At 49.0% G+C, this 14,194-nt stretch overlaps 1 protein-coding gene across 5 annotated transcripts in view; it reads left to right on the plus strand.

Annotated features, from left to right (window-relative positions):
- The first annotated feature begins 798 nt into the window (after positions 1–798).
- PPP2R5D (protein phosphatase 2 regulatory subunit B'delta) overlaps positions 799–14,194 on the plus strand; it is a 28,170-nt gene continuing 14,774 nt past the window's right edge. The window contains exons 1-2 of one of the 5 annotated variants that reach the window (XM_025381807.1): positions 799–1,004; positions 6,844–6,921. Coding sequence is in view for 4 of the 5 variants with exons in the window: in XM_025381803.1 (XP_025237588.1) it covers positions 978–1,010; positions 6,847–6,921 (108 nt within the window). In the remaining variant the exon portion in view is untranslated. Of the gene's footprint in view, positions 1,011–6,843; positions 6,922–14,194 lie in introns of all 5 variants that reach the window. The other 4 variants (XM_025381802.1, XM_025381804.1, XM_025381803.1 and 1 more) reach the window with 4 other exon arrangements.

Below are 14,194 nucleotides of genomic sequence, written 5' to 3' on the forward strand. Positions count from 1 at the left end.
CCTCCCAAAGTGTTGGGATTACAGGCGTGAGACACCGTGCCTGCCTGGCTTACATTCTCTCTTAATCCTTTGTTTATACACGTCTGTGATCCACCAGACTGCGAACTCTTTGTGGGCATGAACTGAATCTTATCCATTAGAACATTGACTTGAGCAGGGTGGCAAGTAAGGGATGGATTTCCTGAGACACTCAACAATGAAGTTGCTTTTCCACTGTTCCCAACTGCTGAAATCTAGCTGTTCCCCAATCCCAGTACACTTGCAGTAGGAACGGGGACCCTCTTCCTAAAGTTACACCAAGCCAGGGATTCTCATCTCATTTCGACCAGGTCCTAGCCCTGCCAGGCTTCCCCTTTGCTCCTCTGCAACTCCTGTCTAGGGAGGCGAGTGTCTTGGAAGGTCCTTGGGAGCTCCCTCCATCAATTTTGCATCCGCAATTAGCGTTACTTTACCCCAGTGAAGAAAGGTGCCCTCCGTATTAGGGCTTCCTTCCTCCAATTCCGACTATACAGGGTAGCATAGTAGGCAAAGTGTGAGAGCCCCTTGAGAAGGAAAGAGCAGGGTTCCAAGCGCCGCGAAGAATGGCCGAGGCCGACGCACAGCAGACGCTGGAGTGCAGCAGTCCTAGCCAAGCTTGGGTTTCCCTTATCCCCGCCTCCTTCGCTAAACTCGACCCACTTTAGGGCGGGACCACCCACTTCAGCCAATTCTGGAAGCAGAACCCTGGCGGTTTGTACTATTTCTTTCCAATAAGAAAAAAAGGAAGCAGCTTGGCTCCAATGACCAATCCGAGGAGGCGGCGCCTGGTTGTCAGGCAGTTTTGTAGGAGTTCGGGCCAATTGGAGGCGCAGGCACCGCTCGACCCGGGCGCTGCGCGCAGGCGGTGGCGAAGAGACGCCGAGCGGGCCGAGTGCGGCCGAGCAAAGCCGGAGCCGGAGCGGGGCCGCAGGAGACGGGCCGGGTCCGGACGGGCCGAGATGCCCTATAAACTGAAAAAGGAGAAGGTGAGCGTGGCCCTTTTTCCCGCACCGCCGCCTTGGAGCCTGCGCGGAGCTCTGGGAGGGGCCGGAGCCAGGCCCGGGACAGCCCCAGACTGACCCTCCCGTCCGGCCCCCGCAGGACTCCTGGGGCCAGCCCTACGCCCCCGCGACTGGCAGCACCCCCAGCTTGTGCCGCAGCTAGGACAGCTCCCCCACCTTGCCCGGAGAGACTCCCCCCACATACACCTCCCTCCCTTCTTCCCTTCTCTTACCCCCGGCCCAGGGTAACCTCCTTCTTCCAGATCTGCCCCATTCCCAGGTCACTGTCCTGCTTTTTCTGTCCCCCCATCACCCCTGGCCCCGATGTCCCATCGGTTTGGGCAGTCCCTCATCTGAAACTGCACGTTCCTCCAGAATTGCCCCCTCCCCCCGCCCTGAGCAGCCCCTTTCCTCTTCCTACCCGCCTGGGACAGCCGCCCCACAGTCCCCTACGGCCCCTTCTCTTTCCATGCCAAGCCCCTGACCTAGAACAGCGCTGCTTTCTCTCTCCTCCACCCATATCTGGCCTAGGCCCCTCCCTCTAGTTCTTCCTTCACACACAAACTTGTAAGCAGGACTGAGCCCTTCTGTTGATGGAACCTTACAACGACGGTGCTGTAAGGGACCTCTGAGCGCATGCAGTGCAATCCCTAATGGTACAGATGAGGAGACTGAGGCCCCGACAGGGCAAGGGACTTGTCCAAGGTCACACAGCCTTCTGGAGGCCCAGCTGCAATATCAGGTCTCCTGACTTAAAGGCCTCTTTTGTATCAAAGCCCTCCTAACTGGCTCCCAGGTGCATCCTAAACCAGTCACCTTTCCAAATCTGAGTAGGCTCCACATCCTTATTCCTAATCCTAGGATAACCTTTGCATTTTTCCTTTTTTTTTTTTTTTTTTTCCTTTTTGCATTGGTGCTGAATTTCTGCCTTTCCTGAGCTACACCGTCTTCAAATTGGGAATTTGCGCTCACTGTCAGATTATTGTTTCTTCTTAGCCTGCAGGCCAGCCACCCCTGAACACCCATGTCTTTGTCATGATGTCCTGACACAGGCCATTTCTTTCTTTCTTTCTTTCTTTTTTTTTTGAGATGGAATTTCGCTTTTGTTGCCCAGGCTGGAGTGCAGTGGTGCGCTCTCGGCTCACCACAACCTCTGCCTCCCAGCTTCAAGGGATTCTCCTGCCTCAGCCTCCCAAGTAGCTGGAATTACAGGCATGCACCACCACACCCAGCTAATTTTGTATTTTTAGTAGAGATGGGGCTTCTCCATGTTGGTCAGGCTGGTCTTGAACTCCTGACCTCAGGGGATCTGCCCGCCTCGGCCTGCCAAAGTGCTGGGATTACAGGTGTGAACCCACAGGCCAGTTCTTAATGTTGCTTTCTTTCACCTTCTTCTTCTACCTTGGTACCGCCTTCCTCTGTTCCTCATCTGTGCCTTTTTCTACCCTCTGTTTCCTGCTGTTGCTGAGGTCTGACTCAGAGGTGTGGTTCCTTTGAGGTACAGACTCACACAAAGGATGCTAGGATACCAGTTCCAGCCTCCCCCAGCTTCTCCTCTCCTGGGGCTGGCCCTTTTTGGTAGGGGCTGGCTCTGGCCTGGTGTTCTGGCCACCTGCTTGATGACCCCAGAGGTATATTGCTTTCATTTGCCCTCTGATTGGCTGGGTTACTGGGCTGCCATCTCTGACCTTTTCAGTCATACTTTTTCTCCTGGGGTTGTTCTGTATTTGCCAGGCAGCTCTGATTCTGGGTTGTCCCCTTAACCTTTCAGGGCCTGAGGTTCTACGTACAGGGTTGGTGATGGTGTACTACATGGTGAGCCTCCTGGGGGTAGTGAGCTGGACAGGGTTGTGTGCCCCACCCAGGCCCTGTCCTTGGGGAGTGGGCATGTGGAGGTGGTTTGGGTAGCTCAGTTGTAGACAATGCACACAGAAATCAACCACACCAGGGGCTAAGGGAAATGGAATTCGGGGAAAGCTGGTGAGGTCCCCACCCATTTGTAATTTTTAATCTGTTGGACTAGATACTGTCCCATCCCCAGAAAGCAATAGCCTACTAGTCTGTGAAGAAGAAGACAAATTCCCAGTGAGACTTGCTAGGACCATGGGTGTAAGCGTTTGGTTGGGAAAAGGTGTTGGAAGGATTGGGGTGCATGGAGCCAGGCATAACTCTCACCTCCCTATAAGGTTTTTCTGCTCTTGATTTTCAGCTGCATTTGGCCTTCTTCAATGGTTGGCAGGCCCTGAGGGGGGTTGGCAGGCTCTGAGGGGGGTTGACAGTATGACTGAGGTTTGCCTGGATGCCTGTGGGTGGAGGATCTTTAATGCTCTTCTGTGACCTGTCTCCTCTCTCCTGGCCATCTTTTACAGTTTCCTCTCTAAAGCGTTTCTGAGCCCTCAGTCAGGAGTGAACTCTCCTTTCTTTTCTAGATTTGCAGAGCACTTAGTAGGCCACTTACGGTCCTTTTGTGTTTGGCCTTGGATAGGAATTAATTGTGGACAAGCCTTTTCTTCCTCCTTGAGATAATAACTAAGTTTCATTTTGTTTGGCAACTCCTTTTCACACAGTAAGTAGGTGCTTAGTGGATAGGTGCTAAGATAATCTCTTGGAGGGATTCGCCTCTCTCCCCTTCCTTCATGTTCTCCTCTGGGACTTACCTCTTTTATTTTCCTGAGTAGGGTGCCCCTGCCCCCTCCGACTTTTTTCTTGTTCATAATAATAGTAATAACATTGACCAGCACTACGGTTTTCATGTGCCTTAACACTGTGCTGAGGGAAGAGGGTACTAATATTGTCATCATCTAATAGATGAGGAAACTCTCTCTGAGATGAGGCTTAGAGAGTCTAGTTAACTTGTCTATGATTATACAGCTAGTAAGAGTTGGGCCCAAAACACAGGGCTGGGTCCAAACATGTTCGTGTTTTTTTTTTTTTTGAGATGGAGTCTGGCTCTGTCGCTCAGACTGGAGTGCAGTGGCACGATCTCGGCTCACTGCAAGCTCCGCCTCCCGGGTTCACGCCATTCTCCTGCCTCAGCCTCCTGAGTAACTGGGACTACAGGTGCCTGCCACCACGCCCGGCTAATTTTTTTTATTTTTAGTAGAGACGGGGTTTCACCATGTTAGTCAGGCTGGTCTTGAATTCCTCACCTTGTGATCTGCCCGCCTCGGCCTCCCAAAGTGCTGGGATTACAGGCGTGAGCCACCGCGCCCAGCCTTTTTTTTTTTTTTTGGAGACAGAGTCTCACTCTGTTGCCCAGGCTGGAGTGCAGTGGTGCAGTCTCGGCTCACTGCAGCCTCCGCCTCCTGGGTTCAAGCAATTCTCTGCCTCAGCCTCCCAAGCAGCTGAGATTATAGGCACCTGCCACCATGCCTGGCTAATTTTTTTTGTATTTTTAGTAGAGACGGGGTTTCGCCATCTTGGCCAGGGTGGTCTTGAACTCCTGACCTCGTGATCCACCCACCTCGGCCTCTCAAAGTGCTGGGATTACAGGCGTGAGCCACTGTGCCCGGCCTAAACATGTTCTTTTAACCTCTGTTCTACACAGCACTTGATGGCTGAGCTGGGCTGAAGTATGTGTGCTGCACCTGTTCTGCAGGAGCCAGGGAGCAAGGGTGGTGGGCCTGATTTCTCCACTCCCACTCACACCCACACACTAAGGCAGCTGGATCTCTCTTAGGCGCATTCTTTGAAAGATATGTCTGAGGCATCATGCTGAGTGCTGTAGGGTGGGTGGAGGGGTACACAAAAGAATAAGCAGCTTATGATCTAATAGATCAGAGATGTATGAAGATGGGTCAGCTTTGTCCAAGGGGTTCATGTCTGGGGTGTGTGCAGACACCTCAATGTTGTGTCCTGCCTGCACCCTGCCCCCAGCCTATTTCTCTCCACCCCATGCTCTCAGCCACTGTCAAGGGTCAGTGTGGCCAGCAGGGTTAGTATACAGCAGGAGCGTGCTCAGCCCAGAGAAGGAACCCCTTCCCCCTACTGCATCGAGCTGCTCTACACCACACCTTTCTTCCACCCCACCTCCAAGAAGCCTTCCCCCTACTCCAGCCCACACAGAGCTCTCTTCTCCCTGAAATCCTTTTGCCCCCATAGTCACAATAACTTGATTTAACACTTCTCACTGAAGGGGCTTGGCTGCTATTGAATTGCACAATCTCAGAGCTGGAAGTAATTTCCAAGATCCTCCAGTCCTCATTAAAGGCTTGAATTTCTTTTGCAACATGCCTTACAGGAGGTCACTCAGCCCCTGCTTGAATGTTCTCAGGGGTTAGGGAGCTTTTGGCTTCACTAGGTGGCCAGTTTTAGTGCCATTGCTCCATGATAAAATTCTTTTTTTTTTTTTTTTTTTTTTTTGAGACGGAGTCTCGCTCTGTCGCCCAGGCTGGAGTGCAGTGGCCGGATCTCAGCTCACTGCAAGCTCCGCCTCCCGGGTTCACGCCATTCTCCGGCCTCAGCCTCCCGAGTAGCTGGGACTACAGACGCCCGCCACCTCGCCCGGCTAGTTTTTTGTATTTCTTAGTAGAGACGGGGTTTCACCGTGTTAGCCAGGATGGTCTCGATCTCCTGACCTCGTGATCCACCCGTCTCGGCCTCCCAAAGTGCTGGGATTACAGGCTTGAGCCACTGCGCCCGGCCAATGATAAAATTCTTGTTTGGAGCTTCAGCCCGACTTGCAACTTCAGCCCTTTGCTCTCATGCCTCTGGTCCATACGGACAAGTTGCATCCAAGGCAGCCCTTCATTTGTTTAAGATCCATCTTGCTTCTCCATCCCTCATGACTCCTCCCTTCCATTGTTAACTATCCCAGTTCCTGCAGCTGTTGGTCTTGGGACATGCCTTTGAATCCACTCCCAGTATGGGTTGCATTTCCCTCTAAGAAAAACTAGGATTTGTCATGGCCCCTCCCAAGCCTGATGCTCATGACTGAACCAGATCCTCCAGGATAGCCCTGTCAGTGCCAAGCAGTTTGCACAGGTCTGTTAACAGGATGGAAGGTCACGTGAGCTGCACATGGATGATTTGTGTTGAGCTTGCAGCCAGACCTAAATCCCCAAGTCTTTTTCACATTTTCCCCATCCTGTCCCTGTGCAGTTGCTTTTTTTGGCTCGAAGCATAGGAAGAGATGCTGGGCAGGCCAGGGCTCTGAGCCAGCTGCCAGGTTCCCAAAGGAGACTTCAGACTAGTGCTCACTCTTTGTAACAGTTCAGGTTTTACCCCCATCCCTGTCTCAGTGCTTGTCAACTGAGGTGCTCTTGGCATTTTGGGTGGGACAGTTCTGTACCTGTTAGCATTCCTGGACCTTACTGATTAAATGCCGAGTAGCACCCTGTTGTCTGTGCGCTATCTGTGACATCCAAAAATTGCCTCCCAGTCTTTCCAGGTAGCTGTGAGGGGAGAGTGGTGACTCCCTGCACTCCAGCATGAAAGCCTCCGGCACCCCTTTGACCATGTTAGCCAGAAGCCAGTGAGCAACTGTTCCCTGATGCTTTTTCCTTAAGCCTCCTCACTCTGGTTCTGACCTGAGCAAAGGCCCTCCCAGACCCAACCTCTGCACCAGCCTAATGAGGTGAAAGATGAAGGATCACTCTCATGCTGAATTAGTGTGTGTTTGGGGTAACTTTCGAACCAGATTTTAAACTCTTGGAGGGGCTGAATCTCCTTCTGTGTAGATCCCTCCACCTACCCCAGCTTGGCACAAGGTAGGTTCTAATTGAACCTGGACAGAGGATATTTGCAACAAAGATCTAAGGGAGCCAGATAAGACCTCTCCCTTTCCCTGGCATCTGCTAACTCTACCTTCATCTTCTCCTTTCAGGAGCCCCCCAAGGTTGCCAAGTGCACAGCCAAGCCTACCAGCTCGGGCAAGGATGGTGGAGGCGAGAACACTGAGGAGGTAATGAATGTAGGCGTAGCCTTAGATATGATGTAGGTGCCACCCGCAACTCCATGATGGCTAGTGGGGTAGGGGATCCCAGGGGGTGAGGCGGAAGGGAAGGCTTCCATATCCTGGGAGGAACCTGGACAGCCCATCCAGACTGCGCTCAGGCAGGATTTCCCTTTGGTTGATATAGACCAAATACATTCTCTAGTTCTTCAGACTCCCCAGAGATTCCTATGAAAGTTGTTTCTCTGCTTACCAACTTGGAATGTTGAGAATTCCTTTTTCTTGGGGCAAAAAGCTGGAGGTTCTGGGATCCTGGGCAGAAGGGGAAAAGTCCACAGACACTTGATGGGGTAACAAGTGACTTCAGCATGACTCTGGGTGGGGCAGGAGATTGGGAGGGGCTGGTGTCCCTGAGTTGGGCCCAGCTGGGCCCACTACCCTTGGTCACAATTGAATGTGAGCATGACTAGAAGACAGTCCTGAGCAGAGGTCAGCGCAGCTTAGCAATCTTGGGCTATAAAGCAATAAACAGCAAGCCGAGAGAGCACCAGAAGAGGGAGAGACTTAAGGAAGTATACAGTATATCCATGAAAGTTTGCGAGCGTGCACAATAGGATGCTTTGGATGGTGAATGATCTTGTGAACATATACAGCGAGCATCCACCACATCCTACCTGGAAACTGGTGATCGATGCTTTCTCTGCTTTCTCCCTCCTGCTCTAAACTGTTCAGAGGGATGGAGGAGAACTGGAAACACAGCTCTCTAGTTATGGACAGGTCTTACGGTTTTTTGGGAGAAGAGATTGATGAGCATATGTTTGGGGTTAACTATGCGTTTAGATGTTTCTCAGTACTTCTGCTGATAGGTCACCTCTAGAGAGGCACAAGCAGTTTTCACACCTCATTTTAGGCCTCATTTAAGTAATCAGAAGCAGAGTAGGTTTTCCCCATTTTATAGACATGGAAGTTGAGGACCACAGAAGAGGAATTATTCTTTCTTCTGCACTTATGTAGTATTCTACTTTTTTTTTTTTTTTTTTTTTTTTTTTGAGATGGAGTCTCTCTCTTGTTGCCCAGGCTGGAGTGCAATGGTACGATCTCGGCTCACTGCAACCTCCACCTCCCAGGTTCAAGCAATTCTCCTGCCTCAGCCTCCTGAGTAGCTGGGATTACAGTCATGTGCCACAATGCCTGGCTAATTTTTTATATTTTTAGTAGAGACGGGGTTTCACCATGTTGGCCAGGCTGGTCTTGAACTCCTGACCTCAGGTGATCCACCTGCCTCAGCCTCCCAAAATTCTGGGATTACAGGTGTGAGCCATTGTGCCCGGCCCTTATGCAGTATTCTAAATGTCTCTTTAATAATCCTTATCACTCAGCTCTGTGACCATTTGTTCCCATCTGTGTCTCTCAGACTGTGAACTCCAAGGGAAGGAGCTATGTTATTCTGCATTGCTTCTTTCCTATCTCTGTGTACTTGTGCAATTGGTTCATAGTAAATGCTTCTGGGAAGACACACTCTGGGCTCAATATCCCTTTCAGGAATGATGACATTTGTGGGACCCACAGGGAGGTGGTTGGAAGCTGTAACTTGACGTTGAGAGCAGCAAGAAACAGGATTTTCTAAGTCATGAAAATCCTGGGAAAAGAAGGAAAATTTAATGGGGAGTTCCCACCTTTTGCCTAACTAGCTCCTACTTCTTTAGCTCTTAGATGGGATGTTGTTTCCTTAAAGCAGCCTTTTTGACCACCCACCCCTATCCCTCGCAAGGGCTCCTGTTAGTTACTCTTTTGGCCCTCAGTGCCTGGTAGCGCCGGTAGCACCTAAACACGACTGTAATGGAGTAATTCCTTGTGAATTCATTGTTTTATCGGCTGTCTCTTGTGTTAGCTAGCACAGGAGCTCCATGAGGCTCTCATTCACCCCTGAAGGGCCTGACACAGCAGAAGCACCTAGCATTTGAATGCATTAGTGAGTGAATGAGTGAACGAGTGAATGAACAGATGCACCAGTTTCAAATTAGAGCTGGAAAGGACCTTAGGGTCTGACATTATCAGTTCATAGATGGGAAAATGAAGCCTGAACAGGTTAAGGAGTATGCTGAGATCAGCTGCTATGATTTATTCACTGCCTTTTAAACAAATATGCCCAAGACAATAGGTCTATTTCAAGCAATCGGGGAAAGGAGGGTGTTGAGTTCACCTTGGGCTGTTTGATGAAACGCTGCTCAGGGTTCACAGATATGAGATGGCAGCAAGAATTATCCATGATTTTCTAGACATGTACTCATGTCTGGGATGGCAGGGGTATGCTGGAAAAGTTCGAGCTAGGATGTGAGGCTGTGGTCTTCAAAAGCTGTTTGGCATAGTCTTTCCCTTGCCCTTTTCTTGTCTGAAAGTTTGGGTTCTTCTAGCTAGTTTTGCTCTGTCAGGCATTTGCCAGAGCCTTTCTAATTGATCTAATAGTTATAGCAGTTAATGTGTATTTTATAGAGTAGTTACTTTGTGTTAGTTTCCTAGGGCAGCCATAATAAACTACTACAAATAAGCCAGGCACACTGGCTCACACCTGTAATGCTAATGCTTTGGGAAGCTGAGGTGGGAGAATTGCTTGAGGGCAGGAGTTTGACACCAGCCTAGGCAACATACAGAGACCTTGTCTCTACAAAAAAATAAAAAATAAAAAATTAGCCGGGTATGGGGGTATGTGCACTTGTACTTCCAGCCACACAGGAGGCTGAGGTGGAGGATCGCTTGAGTCCAGGAGTTCAAGGCTGTTGAACTTGAGTCCAGGAGTTCAAGTGGGCAATGATCGTAGCACCCTGCACTCCAGCCTGGGTGACAGAATGAGACCCTGTCTCAAGAAAACAAAACAAAACAAAACAAATTACTACAAATTGGGTGGCTTAAAACAATAGAAATAGGCCAGGTCCAATGGCTCACACCTGTAATCCCAGCACTTTGGGAGGCTGAGGCGGGTGGATCACCTGAGGTCAGGAGTTCGAGAGCAGCCTGGCCAACATGGTAAAACCCTGTCTCTACTAAAAATACAAAAATTGGACTGGGCATGGTGGCTCATGCCTGTCATCCCAGCACTTTAGGAGGCTGAGGCGGGTGGATCACCTGAGGTCAGGAGTTCGAGACCAGCCTGACCAACATAGTAATCTCAGCTACTCAGGAGGCTGAGGCAGGAGAATCACTTGAACCCAGGAGCCAGAGGATGCAGTAAGCTGATGTCGCACCATTGCACTCCAGAGTGGGCAACAAGAGCAAAATTCCGCCTCAAAAAAAAAAAAAAAAAATTAGCTGGGCGTGATGGTGGCACACCTGTTATCCCAACTACTGGGGAAGCTGAGGCTGGAGAATTGCTTGAACCCAGGAGGCGGAGGCTGCAGTGAATGGAGATCGTGCCATTGCACTCCAGCCTTGGCGACAAGAGTGAAACTCCGTCTCAAAAAACGAACAAACAAAAAAACAAATATATTCTCTCTCAGCTCTGGAGGCCAAAAGTTGTAAAATTAGTGTCGGCAAGGCCATGTCCTTCAGAGGTTCTAAGGAAGAATCCGTTCCACATCTTTCTCCTAGATTCCGGTGGCTTTTGACCATCTTTGGCATTCCTTGTAGATGCATCACTTTAATCTCGCCTCTGTGTTCACACAGCATTCTCCTCCATGTGTCTCTGTCTCTGTCCAAATTTTCCTCTTGTAAGGACACCAGTCATATTGGACTTAGGTTTCACCCCAATCTAGTATGATCTCATTTTAACTTGATTACATCTGCAAAGACCCTGTTTCCAAGTAAGGTCACATTCACAGATTCTAGGTGGACATGAATTTGGTGGGGGAAGGGGGTAAGGGACAGAATACTGTGCAATACTATGTAGCAGGCACCGTGCTAAGTACTTTGCATGCATTGTCTCATTTAACCTTCACAATACTCCCCTGAGATCCCTTTATTATTATTATTCCCATTTCATAGATGAAATTGAGGCTTAGAAATATTAACTGGGCACAGTGGCTCATGCCTGTAATCCCAGCACTTTGAGAGGCCGAGGAGGACGGATCACTTGAGGTCAGGAGTTGGAGACTAGCCTGGCCAACATGGTGAAACGCTGTCTCTACTCAAAATAAAAAAATTAGCCAGGCGTGGTCCAGCTACTCGGGAGGCTGAGGCAGAAGAATTGCTTGAACCTGGGAGGTGGAGGTTGCAGTGAGCCGAGATTGTGCCACTGCACTCCAGCTTGGGGGAGAGAGCAAGACTCTGTCTCAAAAAAAAAAAAAAAAAGGAAATGTTAAGTAGCTTTTATTCAGCCAGTAAGGCAGTAAGGCAGAGCTGGAATTCAACCTAGGTCTGTGTGACTCTGGAGTCTCTTGTGGTCTTTAATGAAGTGATACTGCTAGCTCTAAGATTCTAGAAATAAATCCTAGAATGGAAAGGAGCCTCGGGATATCAGATCAGACACTGTTGACCTGCCTCTGCAGGTAAGGGTCTTTCCTGATCTGTCCTTGGAGAAAAAAATTCGATGTCCTCATGCCTGTAATCCCAGCACTTTGGGAGGCTGAGGCGGGTGGATCTCCTGAGGTTGGGAGTTCGAGACCAGCCTGGCCAACATGGTGAAACCCCATCTCTACTAATAATACAAAAATTAGCCAGGCATGGTGGTGCACACCTGTAATTCCAGCCTGTAATCTCAGCTACTAGGGAGGCTGAGGCATGAGAATCGCTTGAACCCGGGAGATGGAGGTTGCGGTGAGCCAAGATCACGCCATTGCACTCCAGCCTGGGCAACAAGAGCAAAACTCCATCTCAAAAAAATAAAAATAAAAATTTAGTGTCATAGACTCCTGTACGTGCTGAGCCCTGTCCTGAGTCTGGAGTAGGGACAGAGGGAGGAATAAATTTTCCCCCACTTCAGCCTGTCCTCTCTGAGGCCAGAGTTGTTACTCTAAAAACCTTCTTGGTCTTATCAGTCCTCTACTTAAAAACCTGTTTTGGCATCTCACTGCTTACAAGTTAAAATCCAAACTCACTAGCATGGCACCCTCAACCCCTCTGAGCTGGCCCCACTCTTATTCTAGCGTTAGTCCTGGCTTTGTGTCCCACCGAACTTCCCATATTTTTATTTATTTATTTATTTGTTTGTTTGTTTATTTATTTTGGAGATAGTATCTCACTGTGTTCCCCAGGCTGGAGTACAGTGGTACAGTCAGGGCTCACTGCAGCCTCAACCTCTTGGGCTCAAGGGATCTTTTCACCTCAGCTTCCTGAGTAGCTGGGACTGCAGGCATGAGCCACTGTGCTCAGCTAAGTTTTGTATTTTTTGTAGAGATAGGTTCTTACTGTGTTGCCAAGGCTGGTCTTGAATTCCTGGACTGAAACAATCCTCCTGCCTTGGCCTCTGAAAGTGCTGGGATTACAGGTGTGAGCTACTGTGCCCTGCCCAACTTCCTGTCTTCTGATATGACAACCCCTTTATATGACTCAGGATGCTCACAGATGCAGTTCCACTGGTCTGGACTGCTTTATTTCGCCTGTGTCTTTTTTTGCCTATTAAACTCATGTTTATTCTTTCCTTTTTTTTTGAGGTGGAGTCTCACTCTGTTGCCTAGGCTGGAGTGCAGTGGCGTGATCTCGGCTCACTGCAACCCCCGCCTCCGAGGTTCAAGCGATTCTCCTGCCTCAGCCTCCCAAGTAGCTGGGACTACAGGCATGCGCCACCATGCCCTCCTAAGTTTTCTATTTTTTTTTTTTTTTTTTTTAGTAGAGATGAGGTTTCACCGTGTTGGCCAGGATAGTCTCGATCACTTGACCTCATGATCCGCCTGCCTCGGCCTCCCAAAGTGCTGGGATTACAGGCACGAGCCACTGTACCTGGCCATTTAAACTCATGTTTATTTTTTAAGAGCCAAAAAAGAAAAAAATAATAAAAACCAAATCAAAAGCCACCTCTTCAGGGATATCTTCCCTAATTCTTCCAGGCAGAGTTTGCAGCTCAGCCCTCTCTGTTCTTGCATTTTCTTTGTTCAGTTAGCTGCATTTGTGTCTGTCCTGCCTAGTGGACTGTGAGCTCTTTGATGGCAAGGGCCATGTTTTAGTCACCTTTAAAATTTTTTTTTATGGTATAGAATTTGCATATAAACGTTTAATCTTTAATGCTTAGCATGATGTTCAGTTAATAATTGAAGGAAGGAAAGAATTAAGCAACACTAGATGGAGCTCTAGATGTCACCACTGGAGAGAAGGCCTCTGTGATTTTTGGGATTTTAAACTAAAATGATCTTCATTTATTAGGCCAGTTAATTCATTATGCAAAAGAAATATAACATTTAATCTTTGCAGTTTTTCTGTTAATTGTATGTTTCATCTTTCTCTTATATTAAATACTTTCTATAGTGCTTAAATTATATTTCTATCTCTTTATTTTTTATTTATTTATTTTTGAGACAGACTTTTGCTTTGTTGCTCAGGCTGGAGTGTCTCGACTCACTGCAACCTCTGCCTCCTGGGTTCAAGTGATTTTTGTGTCTCAGCCTCCTGAGTAGCTGGGATTACAGGCGCCCACCACCATGCCCGGCTACATTTTGTATTTTTATTTATTTTATTTTTGTTTATTTATTTTTTGAGACGGAGTTTCACTGTTGTTGCCCAGGCTGGAATGCAATGGCGCGACCTCAGCTCACTGCAACCTCCACCTCCTGGGTTGAAGTGATTTTCCTTCCTCAGCCTCCTGAGTAGCTGGTATTACAGGCATGTACCACCACGTCTGGCTAATTTTGTATTTTTAGTAGAGATGGGGTTTCTCCATGTTGGTCAGGCTCATCTTGAACTCCTGATCTCAGGTGATCTGCCCATCTCAGCCTCCCAAAGTGCTGGGATTATAGGTGTGGGCCACCATGCCCGGCCGTTATTATTTTTATTTTTATTTTATTTTTTGAGATGGAGTTCCGCTCTTGTCGCCCAGGCTGGAGTACAATGGCGCGATCTCGGCTCACTGCAATATCCACCTCCCGGGTTCAAGCAATTCTCCTGCCTCAACCTCCCAAGTAGCTGAGATTACAGGCGCCCACCACCATGCTCGGCTAATTTTTGTACTTTGAGTAGAGACAGGGTTTCACCATGTTGGCTAGGCTGGTCTCCAACTCTTGACCTCCAGTGATCCGCTCGCCCCAGCCTCCCAAACTGCTGGGATTATAAGGGTGAGCCACCATGCCCAGCCAACCTTTGTATTTTTAGTACGGATGGGGTTTCGCCATATTGGCCAGGCTGGTCTTGAACTGGCCTC

This window comes from Theropithecus gelada, chromosome 4 (genome assembly GCF_003255815.1).
Source record: "Theropithecus gelada isolate Dixy chromosome 4, Tgel_1.0, whole genome shotgun sequence".
In the NCBI taxonomy this organism is placed as follows: Eukaryota; Metazoa; Chordata; class Mammalia; order Primates; family Cercopithecidae; genus Theropithecus; species Theropithecus gelada.